We start from the raw sequence: 18,764 nt of genomic DNA on the forward strand, positions 1-18,764 counted from the left end.
CAACAGTAGTTAAACTCAAATTACCTGCACACTGGAGGATCCATCCCACCTTCCATGTCTCCCAACTGCAGCCTGTTTCGACCAGCCCACTGTCTCCCCATGATACGCCCCCCCCCACCCCCCACCCCCCGTGTCATCGACGACCACCCAGCCTACACGGTCCGGCGGCTGCTGGATGTGCGCCGTCGGGGTAGAGGTCTGCAGTACCTGGTGGACTGGGAGGGGTATGGACCTGAGAAGCGTTGCTGGGTGCCGCGCAGCTTCATCCTGGACCCTTCCCTCATCTTGGCCTTTCACCGCAGTCACCCGGGCAAGCCTGGGGGATCGCCTGGAGGCGTTCCTTGAGGGGGGGGCACTGTCACAGTCTCTGTCTGTGTCTGTTTGTCTCTGTGTGTGTCTTTGGGAGAGTGGGCATGTTTTGGGCGTAGGCTTGGCTCCAGCTCTCAGCCTGGCACAGCTGATCCCAGCACCCTAATCACTCACCTGCCTGCCATCAACTCATCACCTGCAGCCTACAAATGTTTGGACTTCACTCGGCGTGATCGCCAGATCGTTTCACCTTTCTGCATGTGGTAACGCTTCTCGCCCGTTTGTTCTAGAATTCTAGCAATTTTGATCATCTTGCGAATCTGTAATTTTTGTGTTTTTTGGCTCCTCATTCTACCCCTGTTTTTTCCTCTGCCTTCAGTTCCCTACCTGCCGTGTGTGCCTGCCTCAGCCTGCTAGCCTCAGCCTGCTAGCCTCAGCCTGCTAGCCACAGCCTGCTAGCCACAGCCTGCTCGCCACAGCCTGCTAGCCTCAGTGTGCTCTCCTGGACTGTAAAGCCAAGGACTACGAGCTCCCTACTTTCCCTCTGGTTTTATTATTAATAACCCTTGAACTTTAATTCTGCTTGTCTTTTCTGCATTTGGGTCCACCAGTTTTTTCTGCATTTGGGTCCACCAGTTTTTCCAACCGTGAGAGAACGATCTGGCCCTTTCAATGGACCCAGCAGATTTTGACCGTGTGAGAGAGGCCATTGCCAATCAAGGACAGCGTTTGGGAAACCATGACCAACTACTACAGAAACTTATTGACCAGATGTCACGCGTTTCCACCCAGCTCACCACTCTCATCAATCAACAAGCTCAACCACAACCCGAACCACCTGCACCACCTGCACCACCTGCTGTCCCTGCTGCAGAGTCACACACCCCCCCGCCTGATAAGTACTCTGGCAATCCTAGCACTTGTCGTGAATTTTTAACTCAGATCCAGCTTGCTTTTGATGCTAAGCCCTCTTGCTTTGGCCGTGAGGCAGCCAACATCGCTTACGTAGCCAACCTGCTACAGGGGCCCCCTTTGAGTTATTTCAATGCCCTTTGTGAGCAAGGATCCCCTGCAGTCCAGTCCTTTGCTGCACTATCTGCAGAACTGAAGTGGGTCTACGACCACCCCATACGCGGGCAGCAAGCAGGTCAGCAGTTGTTGCGACTTCGTCAAGGGAAAAGCTCAGTAAGAGAATTTGCCTGTGAATTCCGGTCCCTAGCTTTGGAGTCTGGCTGGAATGACAAGGCCCTTCTCACTGCATTCCAGAATGGGCGTAGTCGGGTCATTGGAAGGGAGATTGCTCTGAAGAATGAGCAGCTGTCCCTAGACAAAGCTATTACTGCAGCTATCAACATCTCTGACCAGATGGCCCAGTGGTAAGCTGACCCCGTTCCTTGCAGGTCATAGGAACCCCCCCAGCTTTAGACCCAGGCCGGCCGAGCCCAACTTGCCAATGTGCACAGCCTCAACCTCCAGTTCCCCTGTTGAGGAGCCCATGCAGGTGGGCCGGGCTCACCTTACACCTGAAGAGCGCCTCCGCAGAAGGAGGGCAGGGGTGTGTCTCTATTGTGGTCAACCTGGCCATTTCCTTGCCACCTGTTCTACGCGGCCAAAAAGAGTAGGCTCACCAGTAACAGTGGGGGTTCTAGTGAGCCAAGCTGTCTCCTCCCCTAAGTCCCTATGCCGAATGCAGTTTTCTGCTACTCTCCGTTGGCAATCCCAGTCCTTGTCTCTCCTTGCTCTGGTGGACTCGGGGGCGGATGAGAACTTTTTGGACGCCGACGTTGCTTCCCAAGTGGGCATTACCATCAAGCCACTTCTCTCACCCTTGCAAGCCAATTCCCTGGCTGGTTGACTCCTTGCCCGTGTCACTCACCGATCCGAACCTGTGCACCTCCTCGTCTTCGGTAATCATCTTGAACAAATACAATTCCACATAATCTCTCCTCCTCATGCTCCTGCAGTCCTTGGTCAGCCCTGGTTAAGACTTCACAATCCTCACATTGACTGGGCTGCAGCCAAAGTGATGAGCTGGAACTCCTATTGTCTCTCCACCTGCCTGTGTTCTGCCCGCTACCCTGCTGAGGACACAGTCTCTCCAGTTGTCACAGAGCCCCCAGATCTGTCCAAGGGTCCCTCTGTCTACCATGACTTAGAAGAGGCCTTCAGCAAGCAACACGCACTGTCCCTCCCTCTGCACCGCCCTTATGACTGTGCCATTGACCTGCTTTCAGGAGCTCCCCTGCCTTTCAGTCTGTTATACAACCTGTCCCGCCCTGAGAGAGAGGCGATGGAAAAGTACATCCATGACTCATTGGCTACAGGCATTATTCGACCCTCATCTTCCCCACTCGGTGCAGGTTTTTTCTTCGTGGGTAAGAAAGATGGCACTCTACATCCCTGTATAGATTTTCGAGGGTTGAATAATATCAACATTAAAAACAAATACCCACTGCCTTTGCTGGCATCTCCCTTTGAACCCCTCCAAGGAGCGATTGTGTTTTCCAAGTTAGACCTTCGCAATGCTTACCATTTCATTCGAATACGAGCTGGTGACGAATGGAAAACAGCCTTTAAGACTCCCCTTGGTCATTCTGAATACGTGGTTATGCCCTTTGGCTTGAGACCTGATTAACCGCTACGTCTTTGTGTACCTGGATGATATCCTGATTTTCTCCCGCAACCCGGAGGAACATGTGGTTCATGTCAGACAAGTGCTCCAGCGCCTTCTTGAGAACAAGATCTACATTAAAGCAGAAAAATGTGAGTTCCATGTTCAGTCCACAAGGTTCCTCGGGTTCATCATTGAGAGTGGTCAGGTGAAGGCAGACCCCAAAAAGGTGCGAGCTGTGGTGGACTGGCCTCAACCAACCTCAATTAAACGTCTTCAGGGCTTTCTTGGCTTTGCAAACTTTTATCGCTGGTTCATCCGCAACTACAGTCAAGTGGTCGCACCACTCACAAGACTCACATCTCCGTCTGTCCCATTCACTTGGACAGCAGAGGCTGACGTGGCTTTCAAGGAGCTTAAGAGACGTTTTACCACAGCCCCTGTCCTGATTCATCCTGACTCCTCACGCCAGTTCATCTTGGAAGTTGATGCCTCAGAGTCTGGAGTGGGGGCTGTACTATCCCAGCGTTCTGCCAAGGACCAGAAGCTCCATCCTTGCACGTTCTTCTCATATCGGCTAGAACCTGCTGAGCGCAATTATTATGTAGGTAACAGGGAGCTGCTGGCTGTCAAACTCGTTCTGGAAGAATGGAGGCACTGGATTGAGGGAGCAGAACACCCATTCATCATCTGGACAGACCATAAAAACCTGACCTACATTCAGTCTGCCAAGCACCTCAATTCCCGTCAGGCCCGGTGGGCTTTGTTTTTTGGTCGATTCCGCTTCACACTGACTTACCGTCCAGGATCCCGCAACGTCAAGCCGGATGCCCTGTCACGTCAGTTCATTTCGGAGGGTCCCACCATTCCTGAGCCTATCCTTCCGGCGTCTTGTGTGGTGGCCGCAGTGACTTGGGAGATTGAGTCGGTGGTCCGAAGGGCTCAGCAAGACCAACCAGACCCGGGTAATGGTCCTGATAACCTCCTCTTTGTGCCTGACGCTGTACGTTCACAGGTTCTTCTGTGGGCACACACTTCCCTGTTTGCCTGCCACCCAGGAGTTGGCCGCACCATGACTCTCCTCAAGCGACACTTTTGGTGGCCTACCATGGATGCTGATACCCGTGCCTTCGTGTCTGCCTGTACTGTGTGTGCCCGTGGAAAATCCTCCAATCGACCACCTGCTGGCCTACTCCTTCCCTTGCCAGTCCCAAGCCGCCCCTGGTCTCATATTTCACTGGACTTTGTCACTGGCCTCCCGCCTTCTCAGGGAAATTCTGTTATCCTCACTATAGTGGACAGATTTTCCAAATCAGTGCATTTCGTGGCTCTACCCAAACTCCCCACGTCTCTGGAGACAGCCAACCTCATGGTCCAGCATGTGTTCCGTCTTCATGGAATTCCTTCAGATGTGGTCTCGGATAGAGGGATATTTCGGAGGTTTGGAAAGCTTTCTGTCGGGCTATTGGAGCCACTGTGAGTCTGACTTCGGGTTATCACCCTCAGTCTAATGGGCAAACGGAACGGGCAAATCAAGACTTAGAAGCGGCCCTCCGATGTGTCGTTGCTAAGAACCCCTCCTCCTGGAGCACCCACCTGGTATGGGTTGAGTATGCCCACAACTCATTACCCTGTGCGGCCACGGGAGTGTCACCATTTGAGGTATCCTTAGGTTACCTACCTCCGTTGTTTCCTGCTGAGGATGACATCTCCGTACCTTCAGTCCAGGCTCAGATGCGGCGTTGCCGCAAGGTGTGGAATTATGCTCATGCTGCCCTCCTCAGCTCTGTGGACCGAAATCGTCGATATGCTGACCGACACCGAAGTCCGGCGCCTGTATACCAGCCAGGTTAGCAGGTGTGGCTTTTTTCTAGAGACCTTCCCCTGAAGGTGGACTCAAAGGTCCGGTATGTTGGCCCTTATGAAATCATTTCCATCATCAATCCAACAGTAGTTAAGCTCAAATTACCTGCACACTGGAGGATCCATCCCACCTTCCATGTCTCCCAACTGAAGCCTGTTTTGACCAGCCCACTGTTTCCCCCTGTTACGCCTCCCCGCCCCCCCATGCCATCGACGACCACCCAGCCTACACGGTCCGGCGGCTGCTGGATGTGCGCCGTCGGGGTAGAGGTCTGCAGCACCTGGTGGACTGGGAGGGGTATGGACCTGAGGAGCGTTGCTGGGTGCCGCGCAGCTTCATCCTGGACTCTTCCCTCATCTTGGCCTTTCACCGCAGTCACCCGGGCAAGCCTGGGGGATCGCCTGGAGGGGTTCCTTGAGGGGTGGGGGCACTGTCATAGTCTCTGTCTGTGTCTGTTTATCTCTGTGTGTCTTTGGGAGAGTGGGCGTGTTTTGGGCGTAGGCTTGGCTCCAGCTCTCAGCCTGGCACAGCTGATCCCAGCACCCTAATCACTCACCTGCCTGCCATCAACTCACCACCTGCAGCCAACAAATGTTTGGACTTCACTCGGCGCGATCGCCAGATCGTATCACCTTTATACATGTGGTAACGCTTCTCGCCTGTTTGTTCTAGAATTCTAGCACTTTTGATAATCTTGCGAATCTGCCATTTTTGTGTTTTTTGGCTCCTCATTCTACCCGTTTTTTCCTCTGCCTTCAGTTCCCTACCTGCCGTGTGTGCCTGCCTCAGCCTGCTAGCCTCAGCCTGCTAGCCACAGCCTGCTAGCCTCAGCCTGCTCGCCTCAGCCTGCTAGCCTCAGCCTGCTTGCCACAGCCTGCTTGCCACAGCCTGCTCGCCACAGCCTGCTAGCCTCAGTGTGCTCTCCTGGACTGCAAAGCCAAGGACTACGAGCTCCCTCCTTTCCCTTTGGTTTTATTAATAATAAACCTTGAACTTTAATTCTGCTTGTCTTTTCTGCATTTGGGTCCACCAGTTTTACCAACCGTGACACAGCTTTCCTGTAATATTTGTCATTTTTACACCACCATTTTTCTAATCTTGCACCTTTCGCCGTCCCTTGCTGGCCCCAACAGCATTTGTTCAATGTACCCACTGGGTATGTCATCAAAGTTAGCCTCTTAAACCCTGGGACATTTTGCTTGAAAACTACATAATTAAAATAAATAATATTATACTGACAGTTAGCCTAGCTACTGGGACTCCAAATATGATATTTGTTTTACAATAGTGACATTTTGTTTGCAAAAAATTAATGGAGTAAAAGTTTGGTGCTTATTTTTGTCTGACACGATGAAGCTATAGGTGCTAAATGCTAACTTAGCAGTAGTTAGGGTTGCCAACAGTCCCTTGAAAAAGAAAATCGGCCGGTATTTAGAAACAACAGTATGGGTCCCGTATGAAACTGAAAAGGGACACACGTTGTTTCGTATCACTGTGAGAATCGAAAAAAGTGGGGGCACATCTGCGGTCCCCTCCAAGGTTTCTCATTGTCTTCCCATTGGGTTGAGTTTTTCCTTGCCCTGATGTGGGATCTGAGCCGAGGATGTCGTTGTGGCTTGTGCAGCCCTTTGAGACACTCGTGATTTAGGGCTATATAAGTCAACTTTGATTGATTGATTGAAAATAGAAAATAGTCAATTGTAAAATATCAATGTATACCATTTACAACAGTCTGCCGCAGGCTAAGTCAATTAATGTCAGTTAAGTAGCTATTAGCTAGATTTATCCGCCTAGCTTCTGGTCTTTTAACTCCAAATGACGTTTCACCGCAGTAACATTTCATCTTTTGAAGAAACAATTATTAACTATTATTATCAAAAGTGAGTTTGCAGCTCTAGGCAAAACAATTTTCTAAAGATTTGTTTGTCATCCTCCTATGCAAAACTACGGTGTCCTGCTTGATAGTTGAACAGAGAGCGTGGTGATGAGTCATGTCGCACCTCTCTGGGTGTCCGAGCTCCAGCAGGTGTTGGCATTGCTGGGATAACATGCCCACAGTCTCTGCATATGTTTCCACAGTTTGCTCCAGAGCCAGGTGGGTTTTCAACAGCTGCAGGGTGCTCGCCTCATCCTAAAAGGGATAAGAAGTGAGTTTCTACTGTGTGTCGGAGTGAACCTTCGCAGGTGAACCGACTGTCAGGACTGTCCCTACCGTGCCTTTTTCTTCATTGACCTGCTGGAGCTTCTGACCTGCCAGCCAGGACTCCACTTTGACTGCCTCGCTGTAGTACTGTTGAGCCTGCAGCGCTGCATCCAGGATCACAGACCGCCTTTCCAGTTCCATCTGAAACACCTCCCACAGCTGCCGCACATGGCCAGCTCCTTCGCGCACAAACTCCACCTCAGGAGTGCGAAGCGATGCGATGATTCCCGCTCTGTCCAGAACCTCCTCAACACGAGCTCGCCGACCTGCCAACTCCCTCTGAAGAGTCTGAAAGACCAACCAAAGTAAGTTCCTGTACTTCGCAAGGTTAGCGTCATTGTTTACTATGTTTTTGCACATACTTACCTGGTTCTTTTTTACATGTTGATGCACACTCTGGAGGTTACTTCCGTATTCTTTGCAGGATGCCAGGGGAAGCCTTTCTTGAATCCACAGCTATAAAGTAATCATAGTTAATGCAGTAATTGTGTGCTGAGGAAATAAGTATTTGATCCCCAGCTAATTGTGTAACTTTACCCCCTCCTAGTAGGGATAGAAGGTACTAGAAGGTCCCCCAAAGCTAATTCTAATCCGTTTTTCTAAGAATCTACCAACTTCAACCCATGCAGGCACTTAAGGGTTCCAGGAAGTTCCCGAAAGAACCCAAGTGGTCTCAATGATAAATTGGGTTGCTCAAAAAGGTATGAAAATGTTTAGGGGTAAATCCATTTTGGGGTCATTTGGGACTATTTGGAGTCTTCTGGGACCTTTATGGTAAATAGGGTCCTTTTTGCGGTACTTTGGGACCTTCACATATGTTAGTCCTTTCCTGAGTCTATTGACTGTTTCCAGTAAAAGGAGACAGGCGCCAATTTCCTTTGGAGCAACTTTTAGTAAAAAAAAAAAAAAAAGGAAGTGCCCCTCCTAATTTTAAGACTGATAGAGTTGTCTTTCCCTCACTTTAAACAGTCAAACATTTTATAAAATGTTTTATTTTAAAATCTGGAGAAAAAAAAAAAACATTAAATAAAGTTTGTAAATTAATGGGTATATGATTGAGTGAATTAAAGACCCCCACAGGCCAATTCTAAGCATTTCTCCAACTAAACCATATTTTGTGTTCAGATGAAAAACTAATTTCACTCAATCTATCCATCCATCCATCCATTTTTCTACCGCTAATCCCTTTCTGGGTCGCGGGGGGTGCTGGAGCCTATCTCAGTTACAATCGGGCGGAAGGCGGGGTACACCCTGGACAAGTCGCCACGTCATCGCAGGGCCAACACAGATAGACAGACAACATTCACACTCACATTCACACACTAGGGCCAATTTAGTGTTGCCAATCCACCTATCCCCAGGTGCATGTCTTTGGAGGTGGGAGGAAGCCGGAGTACCCGGAGGGAGCCCACGCAGTCACGGGGAGACATGCAAACTCCACCCAGAAAGATCTCGAGCGCAGGATCGAACCCAGGACCTTCGTATTGTAAGGCAGACGCACTAACCCCTGTTCCACAGTGCTGCCTCACTCAATCTAATAGGAATTCATTTATAAACTTCAAGGTTTTTTGGGGGGGGTTTTGTTTTTAAATCCAGCCTGTCTCTATGTTACTTATTACACCGTACATTAAACAGGCATATGAGGAAATTAAAGAGAACATTTTAAAACTGGAAGAACACTCCGATAGCACAGACCTCCACCAGGCCCTACCTCCCAAAAGTAAAAATGTATGAAATCCAGACTGTGATCCGGATCACCCTCAAAATGTAATCACTAATCCCATTTCTGACATTTCCTGGAGTTTTCATCAAAATCTGCCCAGAATTTTTTTTAAACTATCTATAGCGGTATGAAAGAAATGGAGTGAAGCCTTTTGTCAGTCATCCACAGTCTTTTTTCTCTGTGGGTGGAGGCGGGGCTGCAAGCACACACACAGATGTTCAACCTTGTAACATAAATGTAATGATTGTTTCTTATTGCATTTCTGACATTTCCTGAACGTCAGAGTAGACCCTCTTGTCAGTCATCCACTGTCTTTGTCCCTTTGGGTGGAGGCGGGGCCACGACCAAACACACACACAGAAAACGAAGCATGTAATGCAAACGTAAGATAATTTAGAATACATTATCCAGATCAGCCTCAAAATATATTGATTTGTTCCTTATTTCATTTCGGACATTTTTTGAAAGGCCAATGAACATCTGCTCTGAACTATTTAAACGATCTATAGAGGAATGAGAGAAACAGAGTGAACTCTCTTGTCAGTCATCCACTCCCATTGTCTATGTGGGGCCGCGAGCATACACAGTCGCAGAAGTTGAAGTTCAAAGCATAAACGTAAAGTCACATAGTAGAAATAATCTGGATCACCCACAAAATCCTTAACAGGGGGTCCGTGACTCCTTGGTCGTCCGCAGAGGTACTGCAAATTGTTTTGCTTGATTAGGCTTTTTTTCATTATTTTTCTTTATATTCCCCCACGATGTTTCCAAAAATTAAAATGTCTTTAAATCAACATCCACATTGTTCCATGTAGTTTTGAAATGGCAGTGACATGACCACTGTACCTTGCAGGTTTAAAATAAAAACATAAATAAATCATTACATTGTCCTAATCATCTCAGCATTCAAGATAGCTTGTGATTACCGCTCTAGGTCCCAGCTAGCCATTAGCGGCGCTATACTGTATTATTTAGCATTTATTTAGCCTGCTCAGTGGCCTTGTAGTTAGAATGCCCGCCCTAGCACTCAGCATCAAGGGTTGGAATTGGGCGATTAAATCACTAAAATGATTCCCGAGCACGGCCACCGCTGCTGCTCACTGCTCTCCTCACCTCCCAGGGGGTGGAACAAGGGGATGGGTCTAATGCAGAGGGTAATTTCACCACACCTAGTGTGTGTGTGACTATCAATGGTACTTTAACTTTATTTTTGTAACTTTTATTCGAATGTTTTAGTATTGCACAATAAGGACCAGTTTAGTTTAGAACACAATGTATACAGGATGTATAAGTAGGGGGTCACCGCTCCATCTTGCCATCAGTTTGGGGGTCCTTAGCCTGAAAAACGTTAAAGACCACTGTAATCAGTTGTTCCTTATCACATTTTCTGAAGGTTTCATGAAAATCAGACCATAACATTTTTAGCTATTTTGCTAGCTAACTAACTAACTGGCAGACAGACAGACAAACCAACGGAAATTACACAACCTCCTGGCGGAGGTATTAGAAGATAAACTAACCATCTCATCCTCCAGGTCCTGGGCGACTTGGTGCATCTCTTTGGAGGCCAGCAAGATGCGGCGTCTCTCCTTCAGCGGTTCAATCAGGCGCACAATGCGGGTCTCAACCACGCCTGACTGCTCACCACCTTCCTTGTCGCCCGCCATTACACCTCGCTGCTGGGGAAGGCAAACCCCCGGCAAGCTACCCAGTTCCTCCACATCCTTGTAAAGGTCCCTAAACTGAGACTCCATGGCCTGCATAAGATGGACAGAGGGAGGGCCGTGTCAGAATTATGTAATTAGTGTTTAGTTAAACAAGAAATTAGCAGCATGAATATTGTATATATGACCAGTTTATGAAACACTCCCATTGATCTAGGCTTGGGACCAGCACTAGAGAGGTCCAATGGATAGGTGTTGAGGACCATGCTGAGAATCGAACCCAACACTGACTGCATGAAAACCAGTGCTACACTAATAATGCAAAAATAGGTTCCCCCTGAGTATTTTTGTGAAGAAGAAACACTACTTTTAGTTCATTACATGGTTTCTTTCTGATCACTACACTTATTTATACCATCATTATATTTATTCATTATCTATTGATTACTGCTTGGAAAGACGCATGTATTTGGCTCGTTGAGAGATGTCCAGCGGGCACTCTCACACGACTCTGTTTCACCTTCCCAACGTAAGCACTAGTTACGTTTGACTCCACCAATCAAGCGGGGACTGGCAGTCACATGACCACACTCAAACTACACTGACGTCAGACGAGGCAGCACAACTCTTCAATGTTCATTTGCAAACTAGTAAAAAGAACATTAATATCATGCGCTGTCATCTGTGTCGGTAGAAAACTGCGCCACCCGATCCCTAAGATCAGCTGCTACTAATGGTCCCTGACCCAAGGCTGAAGCTTAGAGGTGACAGAGCTTTCACCGCTGCTGCTCCCAAGCTCTGGAACGACCTACATCTGAGTGTTAGACAAGCCTCCACTCTTCCTGTTTTTAAATCTCTCTTAAAAACATACTTTTATTCCATTGCTTTTATTGCTGCAATGGCGCCCCATAATACACCTGCTGTGAACCTGTTTTTATGTTTTATTCATTTATTTTTTATCGTGTTCTGTTTGTGCTGTGTTGTGTTTGCTCGGTACTCGTATTATCTTTTAACCTGCCCATTGTACAGCACTTTGGCTACCCCTGTGGTAAATTTTAAATGTGCTTTATAAATAAAGTTGATTTGATTTGATTTGAATGGTCACTTTTAGCCTACAATAATTCCAACTAGAAAAAACATGTTGCATTAAGTTGTAAATGTTTTTTTTTTTAGTTTTAGCTGCACATTAGCCCTGTTATAATGTCATAAGTGATTGTAAAATGTGCATCATTTATAGTGCATGCAGTAGTAGCGTCTCTACACACACATTCACACACATCAACTACGGTTGTAGCGTAAGTACCATTAAAAAATACCTACCAAATAAATCAAAAATTATTTAGTACTTGATTAGTTTTTTCACTGAATACTCACTTACTCAAGTACTTAATGTATGCCTACTTTTTACTTTTCCTTGAGTCATATTACTTTAAAGCAGTGCTTCTCAATTATTTTCTGTCACACCCTGCTTAGAAAAAGAAAGCATTTGCGCCCTCTCCTCTCCCGCCACAACTATAGATATAATTTGTCTAGAAAATTGTTGTAAGTACACCTCTGCGTAACATTGTATCCCTATAGTATTAACATGAAAGAAAACCAAATAAGAAAAAATAAATACATTTGGATGAACTTGTAACAAAGACTAACTTCATTAACATTGTTTTAGTCTGTAACAGAAGAGATTTAATGTGCAGCAATTTACCTGAAATAAAAATTAAAAATAATTATCCTTATTTAAACTACTATATTTATTTGACCGACTTGAACCATTTGATACTAAAATTTTAATTAAATAAAGTCAATAGATAATATTTAATAAATGATCAGCTACATTATCTCAGGACTACAAAGTAAATTATAGCAAAACATTTTTACGTACAGTCGTGGTCAAAAGTTTACATACACTTGAAAATAACATAATGTCATGGCTGTCTTGAGTTTCCAATAATTCTATTTTATTTGTAATAGAGTGATTGGAACACATACTTGTTGGTCACAAAAAAGATTCATGAAGTTTAGTTCTTTTATGAATTTATTATGGGTCTACTGAAAATGTGACCAAAACTGCTGGGTCAAAAGTATGCATACAGCAATGTTAATATTTGGTTACATGTCCCTTGGCAAGTTTCACTGCAATAAGGCGCTTTTGGTAGCCATCCACAAGTTTCTGGCAAGCTTCTGGTTGAATTGTTGACCGCTTCTCTTGCCAAAATTGGTGCAGTTCAGCTAAATGTGTTGGTTTTCTGACATGGTCTTGTTTCTTCAGCATTGTCCACACGTTTAAGTCGGGACTTTGGGAAGGCCATTCTAAAACCTTAATTCTAGCCTGATTTAGCCAATTCCTTTACCACTTTTGAGTGTTTGGGGTCATTGTCCTGTTGGAACACCCAACTGCGCCCAAGACCCAACCTCCGGGCTGATGATTTTAGGTTGTCCTGAAGAATTTGGAGGGAATCCTCCTTTTTCATTGTCCCATTTACTCTCTGTAAAGCACTAGTTCTATTGGCAGCAAAACAGGCCCAGAGCATAATACGACCACTTCCATGCTTGACGGTAGGAATGGTGTTCCTGGGATTAAAGGCCTTACCTTTTCTACTCCAAACATATTTCTGGGTATTGTGACCAAACAGCTACATTTTTGTTTCATCTGACCACAGAACTTTCCTCTAGAAGGTCTTATCTTACAAACCCCGTTTCCATTTGAGTTGGGAAATTGGGTTAGATGTAAATATAAACGAAATACAATGGTTTGCAAATTATTTTCAACCCATATTCAGTTGAATATGCTACAAAGACAACATATTTGATGTTCAAACTGATAAACTTTTTTTTTTTTGCAAATAATCATTAACTTTAGAATTTGATGCCAGCAACACGTGACAAAGAAGTTGGGAAAGGTGGCAATAAATACTGATAAAGTTGAGGAATGCTCATCAAACACTTACTTGAAACATCCCACAGGTGAACAGGCAAATTGGGAACAGGTGGGTGCCATGATTGGGTATAAAAGTAGATTCCATGAAATGCTCAGTCATTCACAAACAAGGATGGGGTGAGGGTCACCACTTTGTCAACAAATGCGTGAGCAAATTGTTGAACAGTTTAAGAAAAACCTTTCTCAACCAGCTATTGCAAGGAATTTAGGGATTTCACCATCTACGGTCTGTAATATCATCAAAGGTATCAGAGAATCTGGAGAAATCCCTGCACGTAGGCAGCTAAGCCGTGACCTTGGATCCCTCAGGCTGTACTGCATCAACAAGTGACATCAGTGTGTAAAGGATATCACCACATGGGCTCAGGAACACTTCAGAAACCCACTGTCAGTAACTACAGTTGGTCGCTACATCTGTAACTTAAGTTAAAACTCTCCTATGCAAGGCGAAAACCGTTTATCAACAACACCCAGAAATGCCGTCGGCTTCGCTGGGCCTGAGTTCATCTAAGATGGACTGATACAAAGTGGAAAAGTGTTCTGTGGTCTGACGAGTCCACATTTCAAATTGTTTTTGGAAACTGTGGATGTCGTGTCCTCCGGACCAAAGAGGAAAAGAACCATCCGGATTGTTATAGGCGCAAAGTTGAAAAGCCAGCATCTGTGATGGTATGGGGGTGTATTAGTGCCCAAGACATGGGTAACTTACACATCTGTGAAGGCGCCATTAATGCTGAAAGGTACATACAGGTTTTGGAGCAACATATGTTGCCATCCAAGCAACGTTACTATGGACGCCCCTGCTTATTTCAGCAAGACAAGCCCAAGCCACGTGTTACATCAACGTGGCTTCATAGTAAAAGAGTGCGGGTACTAGACTGGCCTGCCTGTAGTCCAGACATGTCTCCCGTTGGAAATGTGTGGCGCATTATGAAGCCTAAAATACCACAACGGAGACCCCCGGACTGTTGAACAACTTAAGCTGTACATCAAGCAAGAATGGGAAAGAATTCCACCTGAGAAGCTTAAAAAATGTGTCTCCTCAATTCCCAAACGTTTACTGAGTGTTGTTAAAAGGAAAGGCCATGTAACACAGTGGTGAACATGCCCTTTCCCAACTACTTTGGCACGTGTTGCAGCCATGAAATTCTAAGTAAATTATTATTTGCAAAAAATAAATAAAGTTTATGAGTTTGAACATCAAATATCTTGTCTTTGTAGTGCATTCAATTGAATATGGGTTGAAAAGGATTTGCAAATCATTGTATTCCGTTTATATTTACATCTAACACAATTTCCCCACTCATATTGAAACAGGGTTTGTAGTTCATGTGATGTTTTTTGTGACAAACAAGCATGTGCTCCAATCACTCTATCACAAAAAAATAAGAGTTGTAGAAATTATTGGAAACTCAAGACAGCCATACATTATGTTCTTTACAAGTGTATGTAAACTTTTGACCACAACTGTACATGCGCATCTGAACAACAAGCTTGGATAATAACCGTGTTAATTTATGTGGTAATTTATATGTGTATTCCAGTCATTTTTGTCTGCTTTAAGGTTGTCAAAATTTGAAATTTGAGATGCCATATCATTATCTTTTTTTTAAATCACCATTTTTTAACACATGCTAAACAATCCATTCATCAAAATTCCTTTAATATTTTGTGTTTTCCTGTTAGCATTTAAATGGTAAATGGGTTATACTTATATAATAGCGCTTTTCTACCTTCAAGGCACTCAAAGCGCTTTGACAATATTTCCACATTCACCCATTCACACACACATTCATACACTGATGGCGGGAGCTGCCATGCAAGGCGCTAACCACGACCCATCAGGAGCAAGGGTGAAGTGTCTTGCTCAAGGACACAACGGACGTCACTAGGGTGGTAGAAGCCGGGGATGGAACCAGGAACCCTCAGGTTGCTAGCACGGCCACTCTCCCAACTGCGCCACACCGTCCCTAGGTAGGTAAGCTAGGTAGTGATTAGCGCGCTAGCTTCTTCACCAGGAAATCACAGTGAGTTTTTCAAAATAGTCTAATCATTTACGGTTTGACGATAATACAAGTTTGAAAGGTTAAACAAAAAAACAGGGAATTGTACCGCGATAAAAACTTTGTTTTAACTTTGCTTGTTGCCAATGTGCTTGTATAGCATCCTTGCTAGCCGCTGGCTTTTAAAAGGTATTTCAGACTTATTGTGCTCTAATGACAATAGAATTTATTGCTGCAATAAATGAAAATGACCTCCCCATAGAAAGCTTCACTGTCACAACGGAGACTTGCCTGGAACTTCTGGAGCTGCTCGTTGAAGGTGGGCAGATGGTGAGCTTGTTCCAGTTGTGGGGGCTGCTGCTCCAGGTGGGAGAGCTGGTTGTCGAGGTCCGAGTAGTTCTTCACTGATGGCTCCGGCTTGTTGTTCTCAAAGAGCTGGCGAGCCTTGGCCTTGGTGGTGGTCTCCAAGTCCGACCAGCACTCTCTGATCTCCTCCAGCTTCTGCTGCACTACTGTGCGCAGTTCAGGCTTCTCCTGGATCAGGTCCTGACCCTCCTGAAAAGAGAATAGGAAGAAAAACATTGAAAACAGACTGGAACAGTGTTACATGCAATTGGTACTAGTCACTCTACCAATTTAGCAGCGCTCATCTTACTTTTTACTTTTTTCATTTCTGGCAGTGCCCCTGATTCCAAGATATGGCATCCCCAAACTGGTAGCTCTTTACCAAAAGCTTATTTTTGCCATTAAAGGCCTACTGAAATGCGATTTTCTTATTTAAACGGGGATAGCATGTCCATTCTATGTGTCATACTTGATAATTTCGCGATATTGTCATATTTTTTGCTGAAAGGATTTAGTAGAGAACATCGACGATAAAGTTCGCAACTTTTGGTCGCTGATAAAAAAGCCTTGCCTGTACCGGAAGTAGCAGACGATATGCGCGTGACGTCACCGGTTGTGGAGCTCCTCACATCTGCACATTGTTTACAATCATGGCCACCAGCAGCGAGAGCGATTAGGACAGAGAAAGCGACAATTTCCCCATTAATTTGAGCGAGGATGAAAGATTCGTGGATGAGGAAAGTGAGAGTGAAGGACTAGAGGGCAGTGGAAGCGATTCAGATAGGGAAGATGCTGTGAGAGGCTGATGGGACCTGATATTCAGCTGGGAATGACTAAAACAGTAAATAAACACAAGACATATATATACTCTGTTAGCCACAACACAACCAGACTTATATTTAATATGCCACAAATTAATCCCGCATAACAAACCCCTCCCCCCTCCCGTCCATATAACCCGCCAATACAAATCAAACACCCGCACAACACACTCAATCCCACAGCCCAAAGTACTGTTCACCTCCCCAAAGTTCATACAGCACATATATTTCCCCAAAGTTACGTACGTGACATGCACATAGCGGCACGCACGTACGGGCAAGCTATCAAATGTTTGGAAGCGTTACACATACAAATTAAACAAAATGCTTATGGCAACATTTTGGTTGCGTACACACGGTACCGCGTCTGCGTATCCAACTCAAAGTCCTCCTGGTAAGAGTCTCTGTTGTCCCAGTTCTCCACAGGCCAATGGTAAAGCTTGACTGTCATCTTTCGGGAATGTAAACAATGAAACACCGGCTATGTGTTTGTGTTGCTGCAGCCGGCCACTAATACACCGCTTCCCACCTACAGCTTTCTCCTTTGCTGTCTCCATTGTTCATTGAACAAATTGCAAAAGATTCACCAACACAGATGTCCAGAATACTGTGGAATTTTGCGATGACAACAGACGACTTAATAGCTGGCCACAATGCTGTCCCAAAATGTCCTCTACAATCCGTGACGTCACGCGCAGGCGTCATCATACCGAGACGTTTTCAGCAGGATATTCCGCGGGAAATTTAAAATTGCACTTTAGTAATCTAACCCGGCCGTATTGGCATGTGTTGCAATGTTAAGATTTCATCATTGATATATAAACTATCAGACTGCTTGGTTGGTAGTAGTGGGTTTCAGTAGGCCTTTAAAGCTGATTTTAAAGCTATTTAACTATTCTAATGATTTAATAGTGTGTCAAATATTACAATTCAACTGTTCTTCCTAAATTTCTTCAATCAATTTATGTACAGTAGGCTATCAAAATATCGCTATTGCTAATTGGAATTCCTAATTTCCTTCAAAAACGTCATCGTGCCGTATTAAAATACAAAAGTATGCATCCTGTATTGAGCCTACAAATACGACACATTGGGCCTGACTCACGAAAGGTTGGCATGCACTAAAACATGTGCAAACCTGATCGCACACGCAAAACTGATCTTCAAAACGTGCGTCTATGAAGTGAGCAGAATAAGACGTGCATTCCATTTTGTGTCTCTGTCTTTATTAATATACAAAATATATCCATCCATCTTCAACCGCTTATCCGGAATCGGGTCGCGGGGACAACAGCTCCAGCAGAGACCCCCAAACTTCCCTCTACAGAGCAACATTAGCAATCCCGAAGCATTCCCAGGCCAGAGAGGAGATGTAATTATGGTCCTTGGCCTGCCGCGGGGTCTCCTCCCAGTGGGACGTGCAAGGAGGACCTCCCTAGGGAGACGCTCGTGAGGCATCCGCACGAGATGCCCGAACCACCTAAGCTGGCTCCTTTCCAAGCGAAGGAGCAGCGGCTCTACTCCGAGTCTCTCTCGGGTGACTGAACTTCTCACCCTATCTCTAAGGGAGATGCCAGCCACCCTTCTGAGGAAACTCATTTCGGCCGCTTGTATCCGCGATCTTATTCTTTCGGTCATGACCCACACTTCATGACCATAGGTGAGAGTAGGAATGTAGATAGCTCGGTATACAAAATATATGCTGATTTCAAAACGCCCACAATACTGTGAGGAGAAGATGCAGATTTGACTATTTAGCACGCAAAATGTGATTTATCAACACTCATCACCGTTTACAAGCACTATTTTTTCGTTTCGTCCGTACGCACAGATGCTGTACAGACAGCATCATTATTATTACTATTAACAACATGTACGGTAAATTACACACTATCTTACTGCATATGTCAGCAACCAAGGAAAAAACCCTATATACATGTTATAATTATATATATAGTTGAAATGTACAAAATACATATTCTTTTGTTGTTTCACTACTTCACATTTTAGCTAGCTTAGCGGCTAGCATGCCTCTCCTCTCCTTCTGCCGTGTGTCTGTGTCTGCACTAGTTTAGCATTTAACAACTGTCTCTATTACTTTATTTAACATACTTAAATAATCAATATTTAGACGTTTGTCCATCCATTCAGAATCTTCCAGATCCTAAGCGTGAGGCATTTAAGAATCGATCATATCCTCCACCCCTATCCTTTGCTTATACTTAAAGTAAATTTGTGGTTCTCTTCACAAAAAAGTGTCAAGTCGAGTTTACCATGTAACATTTT

General features: G+C 45.2%; 1 protein-coding gene across 1 annotated transcript in view; it reads right to left on the minus strand.

Annotated features, from left to right (window-relative positions):
- Positions 1–18,764, minus strand: part of sptbn4a (spectrin, beta, non-erythrocytic 4a) — a 107,024-nt gene that overhangs the window by 42,969 nt on the left and 45,291 nt on the right. The window contains exons 2-6 of the mRNA XM_062048345.1: positions 15,604–15,867; positions 10,231–10,467; positions 7,354–7,443; positions 6,997–7,275; positions 6,785–6,915 (exon numbers count right to left, since the gene is read on the minus strand). Of these exons, the coding sequence (XP_061904329.1) occupies positions 6,785–6,915; positions 6,997–7,275; positions 7,354–7,443; positions 10,231–10,467; positions 15,604–15,867 (1,001 nt within the window). The remainder of the gene's footprint in view (positions 1–6,784; positions 6,916–6,996; positions 7,276–7,353; positions 7,444–10,230; positions 10,468–15,603; positions 15,868–18,764) is intronic.

This window comes from Entelurus aequoreus, linkage group LG05 (assembly GCF_033978785.1).
Source record: "Entelurus aequoreus isolate RoL-2023_Sb linkage group LG05, RoL_Eaeq_v1.1, whole genome shotgun sequence".
NCBI lineage: Eukaryota > Metazoa > Chordata > Actinopteri > Syngnathiformes > Syngnathidae > Entelurus > Entelurus aequoreus.